The sequence below is a fragment of the Typopeltis vanoorti genome, chromosome 23 (assembly GCF_054136105.1).
Source record: "Typopeltis vanoorti isolate ZY-2024b chromosome 23, IOZ_Tvanoo_1.0, whole genome shotgun sequence".
Classification (NCBI taxonomy): Eukaryota; Metazoa; Arthropoda; class Arachnida; order Uropygi; family Thelyphonidae; genus Typopeltis; species Typopeltis vanoorti.
The window spans coordinates 33949527-33971756 of NC_143571.1; the positions used below are offsets into that span (position 1 = coordinate 33949527).

The 22230-nt window shown below is 37.9% G+C and overlaps 1 protein-coding gene across 5 annotated transcripts in view; it reads left to right on the forward strand.

The window, feature by feature from the left end:
• The window catches only part of mri (BTB/POZ domain-containing protein mrityu), a 323678-nt gene that overhangs the window by 165103 nt on the left and 136345 nt on the right, over window positions 1-22230 (forward strand). For 4 of the 5 annotated variants that reach the window (XM_090412595.1, XM_090412596.1, XM_090412597.1 and 1 more), the window contains one exon: window positions 17064-17258. The exons of the other annotated variant lie outside the window; for it this stretch is intronic. In XM_090412595.1, the coding sequence (XP_090268721.1) occupies window positions 17064-17258 (195 nt within the window). The remainder of the gene's footprint in view (window positions 1-17063; window positions 17259-22230) is intronic. 5 annotated transcript variants of the gene reach the window in all.

Below are 22230 nucleotides of genomic sequence, written 5' to 3' on the forward strand. Positions count from 1 at the left end.
TTTCAGGAGTGACATGGGAAAGGAGAGCCATGGACAGACAGTTTTGGAGTAATCTTGGAAAGGCCTTCATCCAGCAGTGGATCGACCAATGGATGATATATATAAAATTATCTGTTAATTAAGCAGTTGGGTGCTTAAGGGTCAATGCTGTATAACCTGGGAGGAGACCTCCACATGACCTTTTAAGGAATGTGGAGAACTGACTGGGACTTCTCACCTAATATCTAATCCTCACCTTCTTGTGGTGCACCCTGTTTGGGATTTAGCAGACCAAATTGTATCCTTATTGGCTTAAACTACAATGTAAATGATGGTACAACATGCCCTAAATCCTCTACTTTATTTCTGATATACTTGTTGCATTTGTGTACATGTCTTTCAACATCCTCTTGGGCCCACAATTATAGATAAATGAATCTCCCTATGTTAAGTTTAGCTGGTAATGACATTACCAGCTAAACTTAACATAGGGAGATGGTAAACTTAACATAGGGAGATGGTAATGACATTTCCCTGGTTTCAGATTCGAAACCAGGGAAACTGCACCCAGCTGTTGATATCATTTTTAAACTCGCAATCATTTGTCCCAGGGGTGGCCAGACATATGCTTGATTGCATCCCCCCCCCCACCCAGTATCTCTTAGTGTCCATGATTTTGCACTTAAACACCTATTAAACAACACTTTCTTCAAACATCTAACTCCCAAACCATTCAAATGCAGTCCATCTGTCATATACATTTGTCCATCAAATTTACTCCATACATCTATGAACCGCACACCACTTCTCTTGCACAATCTTCTCATTTGCAATCATGACCCTTCTTCTCAATTCTCTCCTATCATATCAAGGTAGCAGATTCACAATCTTTACTTTCTTATGCATCATTTTTGCTTCTTTCAACAACTCTTTCATATCTTCTCTCATTGCATATTTCCCACTTTCCCAAGTCATTTGTGTCTTTCACTCTTTCACTTCTCCCTTCATCAAACTAATGGCTTTACTGATATCCTGTTTTATCTGGAAAGATGTTTAAGTTTTTATATACAAGTTTTATATATCTTATATATATAAACTTATTATATAAGTTTTTAAATGGACTTCTGTCCATTTAAAAACTTTCTAGACTTCTTCCCTCCCACCATGATGACATGCATCATCCTAGTTGCTTTCCCTTGCTCAATTACTCTACAAACTAGGAGATCTGCAGAAATAAGTTGATGATGTGTGTTATTTCATATTTCCTTTGTGACCACTTAATTTTTGACCTCATTAGTCAAAAATTAAATGGGATTGCATGAAACTGCATAGGCTGTTGCAATGAACTTTTTTTTTTTGTTTCAAGAAATCTCTGTGAATCTTTACTCCACCAGTCTCCTTTACATACATATAATGATATTTCTTTCCTGTATGCAGGAAATCATTATTAGAAATTGCAAACTACAAAAAAAGAAAAAAAGAAATTCATCTAATCCTTTATGGATTTTTCCCCATCATGTTTTGTGGCTTTTTATCTTTCTCAAACAATTTCATGATATTTTGCAGTACAATCATATTTTTAGTATGATTTATATACTTATAATTATGCATGCATTCTCAGCATTTTTTGTCACTTGATTAAATGTTTGATGGTAAGGCTATTCATAACTGTATTTTTTAAGGAAATTATAACATAGACTAATATTAATCAAAAGAAATTTAATTAAAGTCACATTGCCAGCATCAGAGAACAAATTATAATAAGATGTGCACACAGGCATTACGCTAAGTAATGTAGCTGAAGCAGCATGCCAACTGAGAATAGGCCTGAAGCTTCTACCCTAACCTCAACAAATTTGATTGCATGAAACTGCTGCAAATTTGGGAAGCTCTCATCCTTCACACTTTAGCCCAGCAGTTAAGGATGCCCAATTTAAACCACTAGAGGACACTATTTAGGACTTTAAGCCTACTTTCAGTGTGACATGCTTTATCTTCATTATGTAGTGTAATGCTTGTATGCACGTATCTTATTTTATTTTTTCCCTGACAATCGCAATTTGACTTGGCTGAAATATTGAAAGTATTAATTAAATTTATTTTAGTTAATATTCATCTATGTTGTAATTTCCTTAAAATGATAGTTCTAATTGAATGTTATTGAAATCGGATTGAAAAATCAAGGTGTCTTATGTAAAAATAAATCAGATAAACTCTCTTGTTTTAATTTACATGTATTGTTAACCTGTGGCTGTGCAAATATTCTCATAAGCTCTGTTACATTTATGATTTTCCATGTGTGCATGTAGATATGTCTGATAGTGCATATCTCAGTGTAATTAAGTTGGTGGGACTGGGCTTGTATGATTTCTGTAACTTGTGTAATTTTCTAGTCCCTGTTGTTGGATATGTTCATATTTGTATACCATAATAAATGCATAAGGGTGGTGGGAGAATGGAGACATCAAATTATAGACCAGTTTGTGTTACTTCATACAGGCCACATCTGGACTACTGTGCTCAGATCTGGTCACTGGAGTTTAGAGAGGATGAAGATACGCTGCTTGGAAAGAAGTCAATGGACACAATAGTGTGAGGTACAAACAGCCATGGTGCTCACCTTAAGATGTAGGACCACATTTTGCTGCGATGACTGCAGCAATTCTATTGGGCATAATTACTGTCTATCGTGGAAACCCATGTTGTGAGCCTTAGTTCTGAATGTTTATGTGCAGATTCGTGTTCAAGTCGATGCTCGGAATTCCACATTCAACAAGGAATGGCAGTTTTTACATATTGTCATTGGTAGCATTATGCGGTCACATTTGATGAGTGTGGTGAGTCATCCACTGTGGGTAACACTTGTTACCCACAGTGGATGACACTTGCAATTGACTCCCTGCAATTCCATCTCAGTATGGCATCACTAATTGTTGACTTTGTATGACCCAGTTTTTCAGATAGGCCTGCAACATGGCAACCTATCACAACACCTCTTTCAAACTCTTTCAGTTTCCTTCTCACAGCCATTTCACCCAGACACAGTTGCATTGCCTTTGGAGCATAAGAAATTTAGTTTAATCCTTTATCCAAGTGTAAGCAAACAAAGTTTGCGCCTGAAAATATCTTCAGGACTGAGATAAGATGCTGCAACTCATAGCAAAGGTGGACCGAGCTCTCATCACTCCTTGTCTCAGTATCTGCCATAATGCAAAGCACATCTCCTTGCAGACATGTATACTGTTATGCATTAAGGGAAGGGCCACTACCCAGACTGGTTTAGACCTTTATCGAGGTCTCGTCAGTTGGAGGCAGACGACCCAGAGTGGTGATACTAAGGCAGAAGCAATGGAAAGGTCATATTTACCTATACGAGATATAAGAGATATACCACCTTACCTCAGTCCTGAAGATATTTTCAGGCAAAACTTTGTTTGCTTACACTTGGATAAAGGATTAAACTAAAATAATAAATTTAGTTTAATCCTTTATCCAAGTGTGAGCAAACAAAGTTTGCGCCTGAAACTATCTTCAGGACAGGGGTAAGGTGGTACAATACCGGGCAACTCGTTGCAAAGGTGGAGCAAGCTAACATCACTCCTATCTCAGTATCTCTCATAATAATTTTAATTAATTATTATAATTAAGTATTATAATTTCCTTTAATCCAAGGATTAATGTTTTTAATCCTTGGATTAAAAACATTTAGTTTAATCCTTTATCCAAGTGTGAGCAAACAAAGTTTGTGCCTGACAGTATCTTCAGGACAGGGTAAGGTGGTACAACACTCTCATAATGCAAAACACATCTCCTTGCGGATATGTATAATGTTATGCATTAATTATTATAATTACGGCTATTTGCCTGCTTCGGTTTAGGAGTGCCCCTGTTTAAATGTCATTGGCTATTTACTCACGGATTGTTAGGGCATTGTAGATGTAAATTTACCAAAAAGTATATGTAGCATAAGGAAGAGAAATTTACACATACCTTTTTCTGGGTGTTGCGGCTTTTCTTCTTTATGCGATGTCCGAAAACTACTGAGTGTGTGGAGGGGGGGGGGTAGGCAATTTGGGAGAATTAAATTAGAAAAACCCGGGTTTTTCTAATTTAATTCTCCCAAATTGCCTACCTACCATCGTCATCTGAACACATTGGGCTAGTCAGCCCAATGTGTTCAGATAACGACCGAGAATAGTCGAAACGGACCGCACCCCGTCAATCCCCTTCCCCCTCCCTATATAAAAAATCGACCCTTTCACCTTTCCCCCACCCTATATAATATAGTAATATAATATATATGTTTATATATATATTACTGGAAAAAAACCCAGGTTTTTCTAATTTAATTCTCCCAAATTGCCTACCCCCCCTCCACACACTCAGTAGTTTTCGGACATCGCATAAAGAAGAAAAGCTGCAACACCCAGAAAAAGGTAGGTGTAAATTTCTCTTCCTTATGCTACATATACTTTTTGGTAAATTTACATCTACAATGCCCTAAGAATCCGTGAGTAAATAGCCTATGACATTTAAACAGGGGCACTCCTAAACTGAAGCAGGCAAAATAGCCGTAATTATAATAGTTTATTAAGAGGAGTAACATGGGAGTTTTCCCAGATATAATGTACGTTATGCATTAATCCTTTAATCCAAGGATTAATGTTTTTAATCCTTGTATTAAAAACATTTAGTTTAATCCTTTATCCAAGTGTGAGCAAACAAAGTTTGCGCCTGACAGTATCTTCAGGACAGGGTAAGGTGGTACAACATCTGGCAACTCGTTGCAAAGGTGGAGCAAGCTAACATCACTCCTATCTCAGTATCTCTCATAATGCAAAACACATCTCCTTGCAGATATGTGTGTGTATATATATATATATATATATATATATAATGTTATGCATTAAGGGAAGGGCCACTACCCAGACTAGTTTCGACCTTTATTGATGTTTCTTCAGTGGGAGCGAGGCCCAAGTGGAGATACCAGGCAGAAGCATTAGCAAGGTCATCTCCACCTATAGGAGTTGCCAAACGGTGTACCACCTTTTTATTAAATTACTCTGGATTTAGAGAAAGATGTTGAAAGTTTATTTTTCACTTGGTTAGCCTATAATAAATTTAGTTTAATCCTTTATCCAAGTGTGAGCAAACAAAGTTTGTGCCTGAAAGTATCTTCAGGGCTGAGAGTAAGGTGGTACAACACCGGGCAAATCATTGCAAAGGTGGAGCAAGCTAACATCACTCCTATCTCAGTTTCTCCCATAATGCAAAACACATCTCCTTGCATTATGGGAGATATAATGTTATTCATTAAGGGAAGGGCCACTACACTGAAGAGACCTCAATAAAGATCGAAACTAGTCTGGGTAGTGGCCCTTCCCTTAATGCATAACATTATACATATCTGCAAGGAGATGTGTTTTGTATTATGGAAGATACTGAGATAGGAGTGATGTTAACTTGCTCCACCTTTGCAACGAGTTGCCCAGTGTTGTACCACCTTACCCCAGTCCTGAAGATACATTCAGGCACAAACTTTGTTTGCTCACACTTAGATAAAGGATTAAACTAAATTTATTATAGTCTAACCAAGTGAAAAATAAACTTTCAACATCTTTCTCTAAATCCAGAGTAATTTAATAAAAAGGTGGCACACCATTTGGCAACTCCTATAGGTGGAGATGATCTTGCTAATGCTTCTGCCTGGTATCTCCACTTGGGCCTGGCTCCCACTGAAGAGACCTCAATTAACCAGGTCTGCCTACTCACTGATGAGACGACCCCGAGAGAAACCTCCATGTTCCAGTCTTCTTTTGGATTCCAGTTACCAGATCCCGAGAGAGAGCTCCTATTCCAGTATTGTTTGGTAAGAACCCTTCTAGTTTCTCTTTTGTTGGTTTTTACCTTTTTTTGCGGCCTCGTTCCAATCGGTGCAGGTCCGTTTTAGGGTATTTCCTTTCGGGGACTGAAATTTGCTATTCCGTTCATAAGGTATTTGCTTTCAAACAATGTCGAAATTCTTGCCAAGAGTTCGTACTCTCGGGATCGAAATTGACCCAAACATCGACAAAGCGACGTTTGTGAGAGCTCTTCTCAAAGTCGTCAAAGCAGAAAGTATTTATGGGCTTACCCCTTACGGGGGGGGGTAGATTCCAAGTAGTAACAAACAACATAGAAACAAGAGAAACGCTCCTTAAGGGTGTAGAATGTGAAGGGAAAAAATACCTACCCTTCCTAGTCGGAAGTATTTTAAAATCCATAAAAATTGACAGGTTTCCACTCGAATATCTAGAGAAAGGGGAGGAAATCATTAAAACCATTTTCTCCAAGTGGGGGACTGTCCGAAACGTAACATTCGGACAAGACGCGGATATCCCAGAGTGGAAATCAGGGGAAGTGAGCATTTCAATCGAGATGAAAACCGAGGTCCCCAACTTGATTTTTTTAGGCTCAGCAAGAGTAATAGTCAATTATCCAGGCGTAAGAAAACAATGTTTTCGGTGCACCGCTTTGGGTCACCTTAGCGCTCACTGCCCGAAAAACAACACATGCCGCAACTGCTTATCGACAGAACACACATTGAATCAATGTGAGTCACCGTGCCGTAAATGTGGGAACACATCCCATAAAATAGATATTTGTCCTAATAGGACCCTTGCAGAAAGAGCAGGAGGCCCCATAACACCTGCGGCAGTAGCCATGCCTAAGCTCACAACACAGGACTCTCGAGCTACCGGCCAAACAGTAAACGAACCACAAACAACTGAACCAGAAGAGTTTCCAGCCCTCCAACCGCCAGTTACCGCAACGACTACTGGGAGGAACGCAGAAGGGAGAATTAGGATGAAAAAGAAACAGAACACTATGAAATCTTACACCAATGAATCGGAAGGCACCAATAACAGTACAGAAACAGAGGAAATGGAAATCAACACCAGTACAACAAAACGACCCATCACACCGGAAGAAGAAGGAGAAATGAAACGAAATAAACAGGATACAAACACCGGTTCTTCTCACGCCATTACAAAACCGGTAAAAAGAAAAGAACCCCGATATGAATATTCGAATGTAACAGAACGAATCCTATTCTATCTTAGGAATAAACCCGAGATAAAAAACAAAGTCCACACAGCTGTACAGGAAAAGGGAGACGTGGCTTTGCAATGTGAAGGTGAGCTAGAGAGTCTTAGAATATGGCTCAAGTTTGGGAAAGTCACTTACGACCGAGCGGAATGGAATGAATGCTTGAAGAGAATATGGCAACTTAATGATGAAGAGTCAGTACACGTACTCACAGTGATGGAAAACGTGGTAAAAGACTATGAGGAAGCGGTAAGAGATAGCAGGGCAAATATGACATAATAAAAAAAAAAAAAAAAAAAAAAGCCCCTTCTAAGTTTCTTGGTTCTGTTTTTGTATGTTCACGCTTAATCCACATAGGAGGGGGCAGACCTGAGAACCCGAGCGGCGAAGGCTTACAGCGAGGCGGTGCAGCTCCTTGCGGGCTGCATCACTCGGGCCAGGCTCTTCCCCCGTTCTTGCAGTACTTTTCTGTTAATTCACCGACTTTTGTTGTCCTCTTTATGCGTGTTCTAGCTCCTTTGTTGTTTCTGTTTATGTGTGTCCTAGTTCTTTTGATTTTCAATTTATGTGTGTCTTCCTGCATTTGTTTTTTCACTTCTTTCATCGGCCAGACATCTGAAGAGGTGGCTGGCCGGAGAACGCGGAGGAGAACGGATGGAGGGAGATAATGTCGGAGATCTGCTTGGTGCTGGCATTTAAGTCAGGCCAGGTGGATCGACTGAGGCCTCTTTTAACTACCTACTACTATCCACTCTATCTTTCTTCTCCTCTCTCTCTATCAAGCTGACTCTCAGCACAACTTTTTTTAAATCTAAAGAGGCCAGTGATGAAAGGCATGAACTCCCATTCTACCTCAATAAAGGTCGAAACTAGTCTGGGTAGTGGCCCTTCCCTTAATGCATAACATTATATATATATATATATATATATATATATATATATACACACATATCTGCAAGGAGATGTGTTTTGCATTATGGGAGAAACTGAGATAGGCATGATGTTAACTTGCTCCACCTTTGCAATGAGTTTCCCGGTGTTGTACCACCTTACCCCAGTCCTGACGATACTTTCAGGCGCAAACTTTGTTTGCTTACACTTGAATAAAGGATTAGATTAAACTAAATTTATTATATTATAGTCTTACCAAGTGCAAAATGAACCTGCAACGCCTTTGGGGCATCATATTCCTCGAATTTATACCAGCTACAAACACATTACTCGTTACATGGCGAAATGTACCTTGCCCATGAGGGTGTTTTTTGACCTCTCTCCAAGCACTGTACTTTGGAGAGGGTGCAGCAGTGGTTGACAAAGATGATTTCAAGACTGTTGAATGTTAGCTATAAGGATAGGTAGAAATTATGTAATCTACAGAGTTTGGCTGATAGAAGGTGAAGTGGTGATATGATTGAGGCATTTAAGTTCTTGAGAGGTGTTTATCGGGTAGACACAAGAGAGATTTTTCAGATAGTGGAAAATAAGGAAGGGGCAAGAACTAGAGGCCATCCCTGGAAATTGTGCAAGGGAGTGGTAAATAAAAGGGTGAAAAGTTTTTATTTTTTTTACACGGAGAGAATGCTGGCAAGTGAAATGCATTGCCTGAATATGTTGTGAATGCTAAGAATGTGAATGTATTTAAGCTTTGGTATGATAGATATGTTACAGACAGGATAGATTTTCCATAAGTTTGTGGGCTTTTGTAATATATGTACAGGAATACATTGTATTGCGTGGTTAATTGGTTCCAAGAAGCGTCTGCGTTATGCAAAACCGTGTTGTTCTAGGTCTATTTATAAAGGTTTTCAATTTAATTTGTTTATTACAAAAATTTAGGATAATAAAAATGTTTAAAATTAAAACTTGTGTAATCACAAGTGTTTAGAAATGAACACTTGTGATTCCTCGAAATTTTCAGAGGAATATGTTCAAAAGTGAGTGACATGAACAAGCGTGGCAGAATCCATACTGACTCTCATACTCATACTGACAATCCATATTCTTTTTTAGTTGAGAGGTTTCTAGGTAGCAGAAAACAGTGTTAATGATTTTTCTCCATTATTTCAGAAAGAACTGAAGAGAGAGAAATAGGTGGCAATTACAATAAGGATATGTTGCCCTTCTTGGAAGAGTTGAATATGGACTGATTTTCAGGCTGCTGAATATATTGTATATGAAATAGGAGAGAATAAGAGAAAAGGCAAAAATAGAATAAGAACAACTTGGGAGCACAAACTTTCAGAATATTGTGCCATCAGTACTGAGAGCCTTTTGTTGTCCAGTGTGGATAACATTCTCCTGATCTGTTTTTTGATGAAAAGTTAACAAGGGGATGGGAGAAATTGATATTGGATGTTTAGATTGATAGGAGGACATTTAACACAAGAATTTGAGAATGGTGCAGTGTCAGCTGAGTGGAAGCAGGGTGGGATCAAAGTTATTTGGTGCAACTCTGCTTCCAAACCAAAACAGATTAAAGCTGAAGTTAGCCTTAGCTTTGACAAGAGGCCAGAATGTACGACTGAACTTTTTTTTTTTTTTCATATCAACCCCACATATGAAAGGTCACAAAACCAGTTCCTCTTGGTTTTGTGACCAATTATTTGAATATATGGCACTGTAATAACAGTGCCATATATGGGCAAGAGGTTAGACAGAAAGAAGGAATGTGTTAATGTTTCCTGGAGAGCTACAAGTTGTATTCATGGAAACAGTATGGGAAAGGCTCTATCCAAAGAAGAAGCAGATGCAATGTAGGAAAAGAATGAGAAGTTGGTTTAATAAGTTTGGAGCTGAACCATGTATGAATGGTGTTAAATTGTGAATGAAGAATTTTATGATTATTAATACTTCATTCATGATTTAACATGAATTGCATTTCCTGAGCTAAGTTTGCTCCCAAGTAAATTCTAATTTAAACACTTACTGTTTTTTGTTCATTGAAATAATAATTGTAATTTTTTTAGTTATTTATCTTATATAAATTCTTTATATTAACTTGTAAATATATCCTAAGTGAATTGTAATATATGCATTTTATTTGTTGTTACTGAAAGTGAAAGTGTTTCTAAAGGACTCTGCTAATGTGATTTGATTGGCTGCTGTCAGAAAACTGAGTTATTTTGAGATAGCATGTGCCTTAGTGTTGGGAACTGTACAACGATCACGTGGGAATTTTGTTGTAAACTGAAAGAGCAGAGAAAAACAAGTTTGGGCGGAAAAAAAAGAGAGAGGATTTATGGGAAATATAGGAAGAAAGAAAACGGAGAGAGTGTAGGAAGGTCGCGAGATGTGATCTAATCTGGGATCGTACGACGAAACAAAGATTTGGAAACTTGTTCCGATTTTAATGAATCTTACTTTGAACTCATATTTATTTATAGTTTCCTGTCACCTTGTAAAGGAATTTATATATAATAATATGATCGAGATTTATCATAAGATAAGTTATTACGAGCAAGAAAATACATTTTCCAGTCTTAACAATAAGTTATTGAACTCAGGGATACTATAACTTTTGTGTTGCCTATAGTGGAAGATTACCGAGTGCCTAGAAGTGATGTAAGAGTTTTCCATAATGTGCAAGCTATGATGATCATACCAGTAAGAGTATCTATTCTATAACTATCGTGTGATAGTGTTGCTTGTGTCCGGAGAACTTGGTCAAATTTCGTGTTGCTGGAGCCAGCTAGTCAAGCTTGAATGAGTGATATTATAAAACATTTTCCTTGTGAAACTAATGTGAGAAACTTCATTGAAGAATTAGTTCGTGTTGGAATGTGTTATCTCACAATGTATATGTAAATTCAAGACTGAGCCTTTTAAGAACTATTTTAATCCTCTGATAGAGATGATGCTAGCTATGTGTTTGATAAAATTGAAATTTGTGATTATTCTATGAGACTAAAAAGAATTAATTTTTAAGTGTTTTGCTGAATATTGTTGTTGTTTAAGGTGAAACTAGGTTGAAATCCTAACGGATGAGAATTGTGAAAGCCTTATATATATGTTCTAGCAGTAAATGATGCACTCAGCTGAGTAGAATCTAAATACTTTATAGAATGCATAAATTATTTTCTAATTGTATTGATCTTAATAGAGTTCTTGTTTTTTATGTAAGAATAATTGGACATTAATGAAAATGATGTCATTGACTTACTAGAGTCCCATTCACGAGAATTAACCAATGAAGACCTTATGGAGATACAGAAGCAGCTGATAGAAACACAAGAACACGAAGAATCAGAAGTTCCAAAGCCAAGAAAGTTTAAGACAAAAGAATTAGATAAAGCCTTTCCACTCATTCAAGCAGGATTTGCTAAGCTTGAGGAGTAAGATCCTAACATTGAGCGGTTTACAAAGAATTTCCATGCAGTTAGTGAGTGAGAACATCAGCTATGACATTTTTCATCATAAATGAAAAAAGAAAGGCTGTGCAAATAACCCTAGATTCCCTGAGTTTGCTGACCCTCTCAATACACACTAAAAATACTACAAAAAGTCAAAACAACGTATAGAGTAAGGTTCAAAGTGCCACCCAGGGCAGACGTACCCCCAGCTACGCCACTGTCTGCTTACCATTTTTATAATGCTAGGCAACATGAATGAGAGTGTTACCCTATGAGAGAAGAAATCAACAGGATTGTGATCTGAATTGCCTACAACACAACAATATCCATGTACTTGATCAATCACCAGTGAGGAAGAGATCCAAAATGCTTGCAGAGTGTTTGTATTATCTGTTATTTTAGTAGGCTTGTGAACCATTTTCATGAGATCACTCCATTTCCATTGCACGTTATGCTCAATAGCCTGTCATTCTAACTAACTTGACTTCTTTGTAACGTGATTAATCCTCTCAAGTACATTATAGCTGTTGTTTGCATCATTTTTTTCTGGACAGTTTGTATGTTTTACAGGTGATGAACCCAAGGTTCCAGGAGGAAAAACTCTGCCACTTCTGTATGAGCTAATTAACTAACCTTCTGTTGAAAAGCCCTCATAAAAGTTTGCATCTTACACAGGATTCATATTCAGGTTTCTCCAGCCAAAAGTCATCATGGAATCATAGAGCTATGAAGACTACTCTGCAAAATTGGGCAAACAGTTCTAACTTTCTACACTATCTACAGTATTCAAACCATTTTCCCATTGATTCTGTTGCATATTACCAAGTATTTTTATTGTTCTAAATTTTTATTTTAATTTAATTTTTTATTTTTCATTTATGTATTTTTTTAAAAATTTTTTTTGCAAAATTATTGAAATTTCCTTGCTTCATTTTAAATTATAAAATGTTTGTAGAATACTCACTAATATGTTGATGTATGTTTATATCAGTCTATTCATTGGGCATCATCAGATACCATATGATCACTCTGTTGCTCAGTGATGTACCACACCAGTCCTTGCCAGATGGTCCTGTTGTATGCTTTTCTGGAGATAACTCTCTGAAGATCAGTCACTTGAGACACACCATCCATCCATCTCATTGAAGATCCACCCCTTCCTCTTTTTTTAGGCGCTTTAATTTCCTGTTTCTGTATTTAGAAATCCTCCTTCCATCCTTTCAAATGTGTCCAAAGTATTTCAACTTTTTTCTGTTAGTATCCTTAAGGAGCCTTAAAGTTCTAACTTTAAGGCTCCTTAAAGTTAGAACCATAAAGTTCTTTCTAGATAGCTCTCCATTTGTGTGCCTTTCAGTATATGATTATCCTCAACAGCCTTTTGTAACACCACATCTCAAAAGCAGCTATCCTTTTCCTATCAGACTTCTTTAGGTTCCAGGTCTCGCATCCATACGTTGCTGTTGGAAAAACAGCTGCATTCAGTATCCTCAACTTTTTTCCTCTGGAGATAGATTCCCAGATATGGCACTAATCTGCTATATGTCTTGTGGCCTTTCATGTGTGGGTCAGATATATATTTAAAAATCCATCCTTCCAGATTTCAGACAAGTCTCTGACTGTTTTAGCCATTCCTAGTCTTTTGACATTTTCTGAACTTCAATTCTTCACATTAGTAAGGGATCCCAGGTACTTAAACTTGCTGACTTCCTCAGTTATTTCTACATTAAAGTATACTTGTTTTTCATAAGCTACCCTGTTTGTATTTCCTTTTAGAATTATCATTAGGCTATGAAACACATAGGGAGTCTAAGTTCTTTAAACTTTTAGATGATCTGTCTAAGCCAAAGGATCTGATCTCTGGTACCGTTACCTAAAACTTAAATTTTTTCAAGGATTTGTCCTAGTTCTTTCTTGTCATTATAAAGGAGTACATACTGTAACATCAGCCTATTCCAGATTACTGATTATCCTACCACTTATCCTGATTCCTGTCTTAAGCTCATCCAATGTTACATGCATGATGCCCTTAGCACAGATACCAAACAGGTGAGGAGAAAGTCATCCTTGCTTACTTCCTTTCCAGCTTGAAGGCACTCAGTTTATCCAACACCTGTTCTTACCATGGCTTCTTCCTCAATGTACATGTTAGCTATCAACCTAATAATGTGTTGAGGAAAACCCATTATTTTCATAACCTTCCACAATTTCATATGCTGAACATAATCAAAAGCTTTAGAGTAGGCAATGAAACACATTACCATAGGGAGTCTAAGTTCTTTAAACTTTTTGATGATCTGTCTAAGGCAAAGGATCTGATCTCTGGTACCATTAACCTACTTGTTCTTCAGATATCTCTGTCTCAACTTTGGCCTTAATCCTATTTAGAATGATTTTTAATAAATTCTTGCTTACATGAGAGATTAAACTCTATAGTTTTTGCAATCCTTCATGTCTCCCCCTTCTTTTGTACAGGTATGAAAACTGACTTCTTCCAGTGTCTAGGCTGATCCTGTCTTCCATATCCTTGTAATTAGTCTATGAAACACTTATAAAGGATGAAACTAAGAATATAATTTCTTGGCATCTTTAATTTATGATATAACCAAGTGAAAGCATGGTTGACCTGTTTAGTGGTCAGATACATCTTCTGTATCAGTATATGGTTAAACTGTGGCTTTAAGTCTTCTAAGATTCCATCTGCATCAGGGCCTTGTTGTTATTAAACTGTTTAACTGCTCTTTCAACCTCATTCCAAATTGAAATTTCTTGGTTAGAGTGCTCCAAATTTACCATATCCTCTCTTTCACAGATGAAAATCTCATCTGTGAAGAGGATATCTCTGTGTCTGTTGTTTGCATATCACTGGAAAAGTGCCTTTGATTTTATCAACCTCTGCTATATAAGTTGTATTATGAAGTATCCAATAAACTATGATAGGTTCTCACCTGCAGGTCATCAGTTAGTACACATGAAATCATTCTCTGTCAAACATTTATCTCTGGTAACATCACTTTCTGCGTTCTCACAGGATTACAGCGGAGGTGTACCTTCACAGCCCTCACAAGCTGTTACATCCTAACACAGCATGGTTGACCTGTTTAGTGGTCAGATACATCTTCTGTATTGGTATAATGGTTAATAATCTGATACACAAACATCCTACTGATTCCAAGTGTTTTTAGTGTGTTGAAAATAACAGGTGGCTGCATTCCAACCTTGTGCAGTGGTATTACAGTTACATAGTTCTCATAATCTCCTCATTGCATGTTAATCCATACAGCTACTCTCCCTCTCTTTTAAAACGTGTGAATATTGGTTGCACACAGCACCACTAACGAAACAGGGCTCATGCAATGTACAGTTGGCCATAAAATAATTTTCTCTCTTTGGAGGCATCTGTAGCTAAAACCAATAAACGGAATGAGACCAAATTTTATATTGAGACTTTTGAAGGCATGAGGAGATGATTTCTGCGAAAAAAAGATTTAGTACCAAAAGTCACTGATTGTGGAAATTTTGGCACTTGCAGAGCCAAAAGCAGTCAAATATTTGCAGTAATTGCAGGTAAAAAGGATTATGCAAATTTTACTGTGCGTACGTGACAGCAGCGCCACCAATTCCACTTAAAAAGAGATTGGAACGTTCAGGCAGTTATTCGAATGACTGAAGAATTGTGCTGAATATGCATCCTACCTTGCCTCAGCGTGCTTTACTTATTAAGTTGTTTTACCTTAAACAGTGCAATGCCTTAGCGGCCCTTCAGGAATTTAGAAGGCTTCATAACCTGCGTACAGGTCCTATGTCAGCTGTAGCACTGAGAGCTATGATTAAGAAGTTTGAAGAAACTGGATCACTAGGAGTTAGACCTGGCAGAGGATGGAAAGCAGTGCAAGAAGAGACAGTAACAGACGTTGCTACTGCAGTGTTTGACGACACAGGGACCAGTACTGGTCCAAGTGCTCGTGCCATAGGTCGCAAACTTGATTTGGCTTACAGTCTGGAAAATCTTATGGAAAATGCTTCACTTCTATCTGTATAAGTTCAGTCGTGTGCAAGCACTAACTACCGCAGATTATGATAAGTGCATGACCTTCGTGCTAACATTTCTTACCCGAATGGAGGTCAACAATGACTGGCCTTGGAGAATATTGTGGGGGTGATGAGACTCATTTTTATCTGAATGGGTCGGTCAGCACTCACAACTGCAGAATTTCGGCATCTGAACATCCCAAACGATCCAGCAAGTACCACTGCATTCTCCAAAAGTAACCGTGGGGTGTGACTTCACAGCCGATTTCATAATAGGACCATACTTTTTTGAGCGTATTACCCCTACAGGACCTGTAACCTGCTCCATTACTGGAGAGATTTATCGACGAATGCTGGAAAATTTTGTCATTCTGCATTGTAGCAAAGACAGTGTTTGGACTCCATAATTTTTATGCAGGATGGAGCACGGTCACACATTTAACATTCAGTATAGCACCTTTTACACCAGCATTTCAGTAATGAGAAAGTTATCAGTCAGTTCTTTCCAACGGCATGGCCGCCTTGATTCCCGAACATCACTCCATGTGACTTTTGGCTGTGGGGGTATTTGAAATCCATTGTGTATGTTGGTGGCATTCCCAACTTGCATGTCTTGAAAGAGAACATAAAACGGGCTGTTATGAACATTCAGTCTGACTCTTTACTCTCAGCTGTAGAGCATGTCGCACACTGGTTGCAATTTGTTGTACACAAGAAAGGTCAGCACATTGAAAATCGTGTATGTGGTCAAGGGGACCCTGATTCTTATGAATAAAACATTATTTCCTGTGAGTTCAATCACTACATTAATTTTTTGTGCCTCTCACAAGTTGTTGTTTTAGTTTAATTATTATTATTATTATCATTGTAACGCACCACATATCCAGCTGGAATGAGTGATGCGGATGTCACTTACACAGTCGATACTTTATAGTTTACTATATTCAGCATGAAACTCTCTGATTCCAATCTTTGAGTTTCTTATTCGGTTTTGAAACAATGTGGGATTTTATATCCCCTTAATTTAAATATTGTTTATATCGCCGAAATGAAGCTTATTAGCTCTTTATATTTAAGTAACTTAATGGTTGCACCTGTTTGGAAACTTGTATAGCAGAGTATATAAGTTCTTTTCGCTATACACTTTGGTATTAATTTGGTCTACCTACTCACTGATGAAGCCTCAAAAAAGGCTGAAACCGGTCTGGGTAGTGACCTCCCACCATAATGTAATAACAGCATACATTTCCTAGGAAATGTGTTTTTACATTATGGAAAATACCTAAGAATAGCGATCTGAACTTTCCCCACCTTTGCAACGAGTTGTCCGGTATTGTACTATGTACTAGGGCCACTTGCATTAGCTCACGCTAGTGATCGCTGATACTTTATAGTTTACTATATTCAGCATGAAACTCTCTGATTCCAATCTTTGAGTTTCTTATTCGGTTTTGGAACAATGTGGGATTTTATATCCTCTTAATTTAAACACTATTTAGTGTTTATTTTGTATTATTTGTCTTTGATAAAGGATAGTATTCATATTGTATGATAGCATGTTTGCTTCATTGTTCATTGCACTGAAGATTTAGCATTCTGAAAATTTAACCATTTCAGCTATACCAATTCTCCTAAATTAAAGCCATGTTTGGTAAGTCGAATGGATGATCTAAATAGTCTACCATTGGTAAATAGCACAGTTCCGGCTTCCTCAAGTGGAGGTAAATCTCAACGAGACATCTCACTCTCTCCTGGACCATCGTCATCATCATCATCATCAAAAGTAGTTCATAATTCTGGTCCAAAAAACAAGTAAGATATATCTAATAAATTTGGAAATATTTCCTTAAAAACAAAACACAAAAAATCTGAAATTAAAACTGCCTCGGTAAGGCAGAATTATTGTAACAATTCTAGTGATCTGATTTCCCTTAATAGTACAGAAATTTCTTTGATAACTGGAAGCAAGGAAATTTGATATTTCAGCAAAAATCATTCATTTGATTTAATAAGTTTCTTCTTGATTTTGATGGGACTGATGATATGCTAACTGTAATAACTAGAGTTTACTTATTCTAGTTTACATATTTCTTTTCAGTCAGAATCCAACAAATACATATTTTCCTGATAAAGTAAATCATTATTGCAATATCTGTATTAATGAGTCTGTGGCCTGATATTACTTATATTGTGTCTCTTGATAACTCAGTTTCATGCTTGATACTGATTTTACCTGAACAAGCTGAAAAGATACAATTTACTCAATAATTGTTTGTTTAATGGAATAAGACATGACTTAAACATAAGTAAAATTTTAAATTACATGCTCTGATGATGTTAGTAATTTCATCTAGCATCGTCAAAGCATGACTAATGTAGACTTATAAGATTCGTCCATAATTTCTTTCTAGAAGTCTATAGTAGTCTGAGACTGGCTAACTTGCCTTCATTTGAAAATCCCTCATAAAAGCTCTTCACATCTTTGATGGGAGGATTCAAATTCAGGTCTTTCCAACCAAAGGGCATTGTCAAAACCAGCTGAACTATAGGGGCTGGAGGTCCTAGGTGCACCATGCCAAATGTAGGAATAGCATTCTAAGGTCAGGTGGATTCTTCAGGCTTTATAAAGTGTCAGAAGTTGAGCAGGGAACAAGTACTATTTAGAAAGAAAAGGAATACCAAGCTTTTATAGGGACAGAAGAGGCTGTAGACCTTATGTGCTTGTACTAGGACAGTCTAGATGTGAAAGTTAACCCACAAAGAGAAAACTAATCCTGGTTGGTGAGCAGGATATTGTCATAAGTGAGAGGATTGCATTTTGGTGGCATTAAAATTCACCATGTTATCTTTACCCCGTTTAAGAATGGCAAGGAGATCAGTGTTTAAGGCATTGTTTAAAGAAGAAGCTTGAATTACCTGAGCAATGTTTTGAAAATGAAAAAGAGGAGTGGAAACTACTCATTAGCAAAGCTGTGAATAGGGTTGGATGTCCAAGAGAGGGGATTATTGATGTATTGGAGGAAGAGCATAGGTGAAAGCACACAGAACTCTGAGGTACATTAGCATTGATTTGCTGACAATCCATTCAAAAAGGGAAGGAGGAATATCCTAAGATGGTAGCTTGTAAGAAGGCCATGATTTCAGACTGATCAAATGCCTTGAAAATATCAAGAGCGTGACCACTTGAGTTTCTCCAAACTTTTCCATAGCTTGTGTCCAAAGATGAGGTTAGGAGATCTGATGTGGAATGAGAATGAAGAAATCGGTATTTGTGATCGCTAAATAATTGGTGAGTCTCCAAGTGGGCAATTGCTTGTTGATCACCTTTTCCATTATTTTTGAGAGTATTGAAGTTAGAGTAATAGTTTGATGGTTGATTTATCTCCTTCGCCAGAAACCAACTGGATAAAAGCTTGCTTCTAAGCTCTAGGCTGGTATCAGATGAGTAATGATTGCTTAAAGAAGATTGAACAATGTGGCTGTAAATTTTGGAGGAATACCATCAAGGTCAGGAGATTTATTGGTATCAAGGCTACTGAGTATTTTCTTGATGTCCTTCTGGGGAAATTTTGTAGAAAGCAGACTGTGAATAGGTCATGGAATAGTGAGAGATTTGGCTTGGTCATCTATACAAGAGTTAGAGTTAAGAAAAGGAAAAAAAAAACTGATGCCAAGAGATCTGTCTTATCTTCAGGACATGTTACCGTTATACCATCAGGATATAAGAGAGATGGAAACATGGAGGACAGAAGTTGCATCCCACAGCCTTGGTGATGGATCAGAAAGCTCAACTGCCATTAGAACAGGAGACAAACTTAGTGTATTTGACCTTTATGGATTATTGTTTTGCAGTTGTTACGAGCTTAGTAGAAACTGAGTGAGCGCCTGGATGCCTTGACTTAAGCCATTGAGCACATGCTGAATTTTTGTCTTAAATTACTTTGGCACTATTGTTGGAGAATCATGTTTAACAAGGGTTAAGGATTTCGAGTGGAGTGAGGGATAAAAGCACTCATTCCAGCTAAAATAATTTCTGTTATTAGGTCAGAGCAGAAGCAGTAATCAAGACTATGGAAATGAGGCATAGAAATTCCAAAGGTCATCCAGTTCGCATCATTGTAGTACCACATAATGTGAGGCCAAGAATGAGTGGGAGAAGAATGAACTATGGAAAATGAAACATGGACAAGTTTATGGTCAGACATGTTTAAGAAAATGTTCAGTGTTGGCAGAATGGTGAGGATTATCAGGAATTCTGGTGAGTAGGTAAACAATTTGTGTTAGGTCGTCAATGACATCAAACAGTTCAATTTCTCTTCCAGTTTAGTCCGTGAAGTCGGAGATGGAAAGCCAGTCTGAATTGTGGATGTTGAAATTGCCTAGGAACATTATTTCGCTGTTTGGGTAATTAGATTATATGTGATTGACTTTCAGAGATAAACAGTCAAAGATTTCAGTGAAGTCATCAAGAGGCAGCAAATCACAAAGTGGGTTATGATGTCTGGAGCCAAAGTAGATCATATAAATAAAGAGGATTCTAAGTCTGATAATCTCAGGTGGACCAAGCTAACATCACTCATATCCCAGTATCTCCCATAATGCAAACACACATCTCCTTGCAGATATGTATAATGTTATGCATTAAGGGAAGGGCCACTACCCAGACTATGGGAGATACTGGGATAGGAGTGATGTTAGCTTGGTCCACCTTTGCTACGAGTTACCCGGTGTTGTACTACCTTACCCCAGTCTTGAAGATATTTTCAGGCGCAAACTTTGTTTGCTCACACTTGGATAAAGGATTAAACTAAATTTATTATAGTGTAACCAAGTGAAAAATAAACTTTCACCATCGATAATCTCAGGCATACATTGTGATCCTTTAAAGGGGCCATATACACATCTCACAGTAGTGAGTAATAATGGAAGGACCAAATTTGTATCCTGATCGTGTAAAAAATTGTACAAGATTATTTGTTGCTCCATCAACCCACACACATATTCCTGACACACGAAGATGAATTATCTCCATTCCCCACAGTTATTTATTGGACTACCAATGTATATGGCTGCTGTTTACTTGTAATGGGTATTATTATTATTATTATTATTATTTCGGGCTACTCCAGGGAGTCCTTAGACTCTTCGAGGGAGGCCCTAAACATCATGTCCACACAACTATTCGACATTCTCACAGTATCTATCATACCTTGCCTTGAACTCGCTCACTGTCATAGCACCCACAACAGACTCTGGCAGCTTATTCCACTCATTTACCTCTCTAAAAGTAAAGAACCCAGCTCTAACACCCCTGCTAACCACACTCTCGCCCATCTTCCATAGGTGTCCCCTAGTTCTCTCACCACCAGTCCTGATCTCAAAAATATCCTCTGAATTAATCCTATAGAATCCTTTTAGCAATTTGAATGTCTCAATCATATCTCCCCTTTTCTGCCTATCAACTAGTTTCTGCAACCCACAAATCTTCAACCTGTTCTCATATGATTCATTCCATAGACCTGCTATCATCTTAGTCACTCGCCTCTGGATCCTCTCCACCTCCTCCCCATCAAGAAGGAACCTAGGTGACCAAATCTGGGCACAGTAGTCGAGATGAGGTCTTATCAGGGCTCGGTACAGAGGTACAATAACTTGCTTGTCTCTGCTCGTCAAGGTATTTTTCAACATCCAAGTGAGTTGATGAGCTGATTTCGCTACTTTTGCAATGTGCCCCCTAAACTTCATCTCCCTATCCACCAACGCTCCCAAGTCCCTGGCCTCATCAATCTCTTGGAGTACAGTTCCACCAATGTGGTATACTGCTGCTAATCTTTTCACCCCAAAATGCATAACCTTACATTTTGTCACATTAAATTGACATCCATTCTCCTTAGCCCAGAACTCCAATCTATCTAAGTCATCCTGCAAGACTTTGACATCTTCTGCATTCACTATCGCCCTACCCAACTTTGCATCATCAGCGAACAAATGAACTGTTCCTTTTAGATCCTTCCCTATAACGTTAATGAATAAATTAAACAGCAGTAGTCCAAGAACAGAACCCTGTGACATACCACTAGTCACAGGACATCTTTTGGACTCTACTCCTGAATAAACTACTCTCTGCTATCTCTCCATCAACCACCCACCTATCCATCTCACCAACCCTATATCCATTCCCATATGTTGTAGTTTACGGATTAGAATTCCATGTGGTATCCTGTCAAACGCTTTTGCCAGGTCCAGCAGTATCACTGTAAACCCATTTCCCTTATCCAGTTCTGCCGTCACCTTGTTATAAAACTTGAGCAAGTTACTGAGGCATGATCTACCCTTCACAAAGCCATGCTGTCCCCTGTACAGTATCTCATTTTCATCAATCCATTCATTGATTGATGAAAATGAGTATTTTTCCGTTGACTACTTTCTCCAAGAACTTGACAACGACTCCTGATATGCTGATCGGTCGGTAATTTGTCACCATAGTCTTGGATCCTCCTTTATGCAGTGAAACTATTTTCCCCTCTTTCCACGCCTTCGGGACTAAACCAGACCCGAGACTCAGATTAAACAACATGGTCAAGGGCACTGATAATTCCTTAGCCGCTTCACGCAAGACCCGTGCTGGTATACCATCCAATCCCACAGATGTATTCACATTAAGGTTCTGTAATAGACTATTCACCTCCACTTCATTCATCACAATTCCCGTATAAACTAATGGTTCCTTCATTTTTTCAATGTCACCACCTGCATGATATACTTTTGCAAAGTGCGCGCTCAG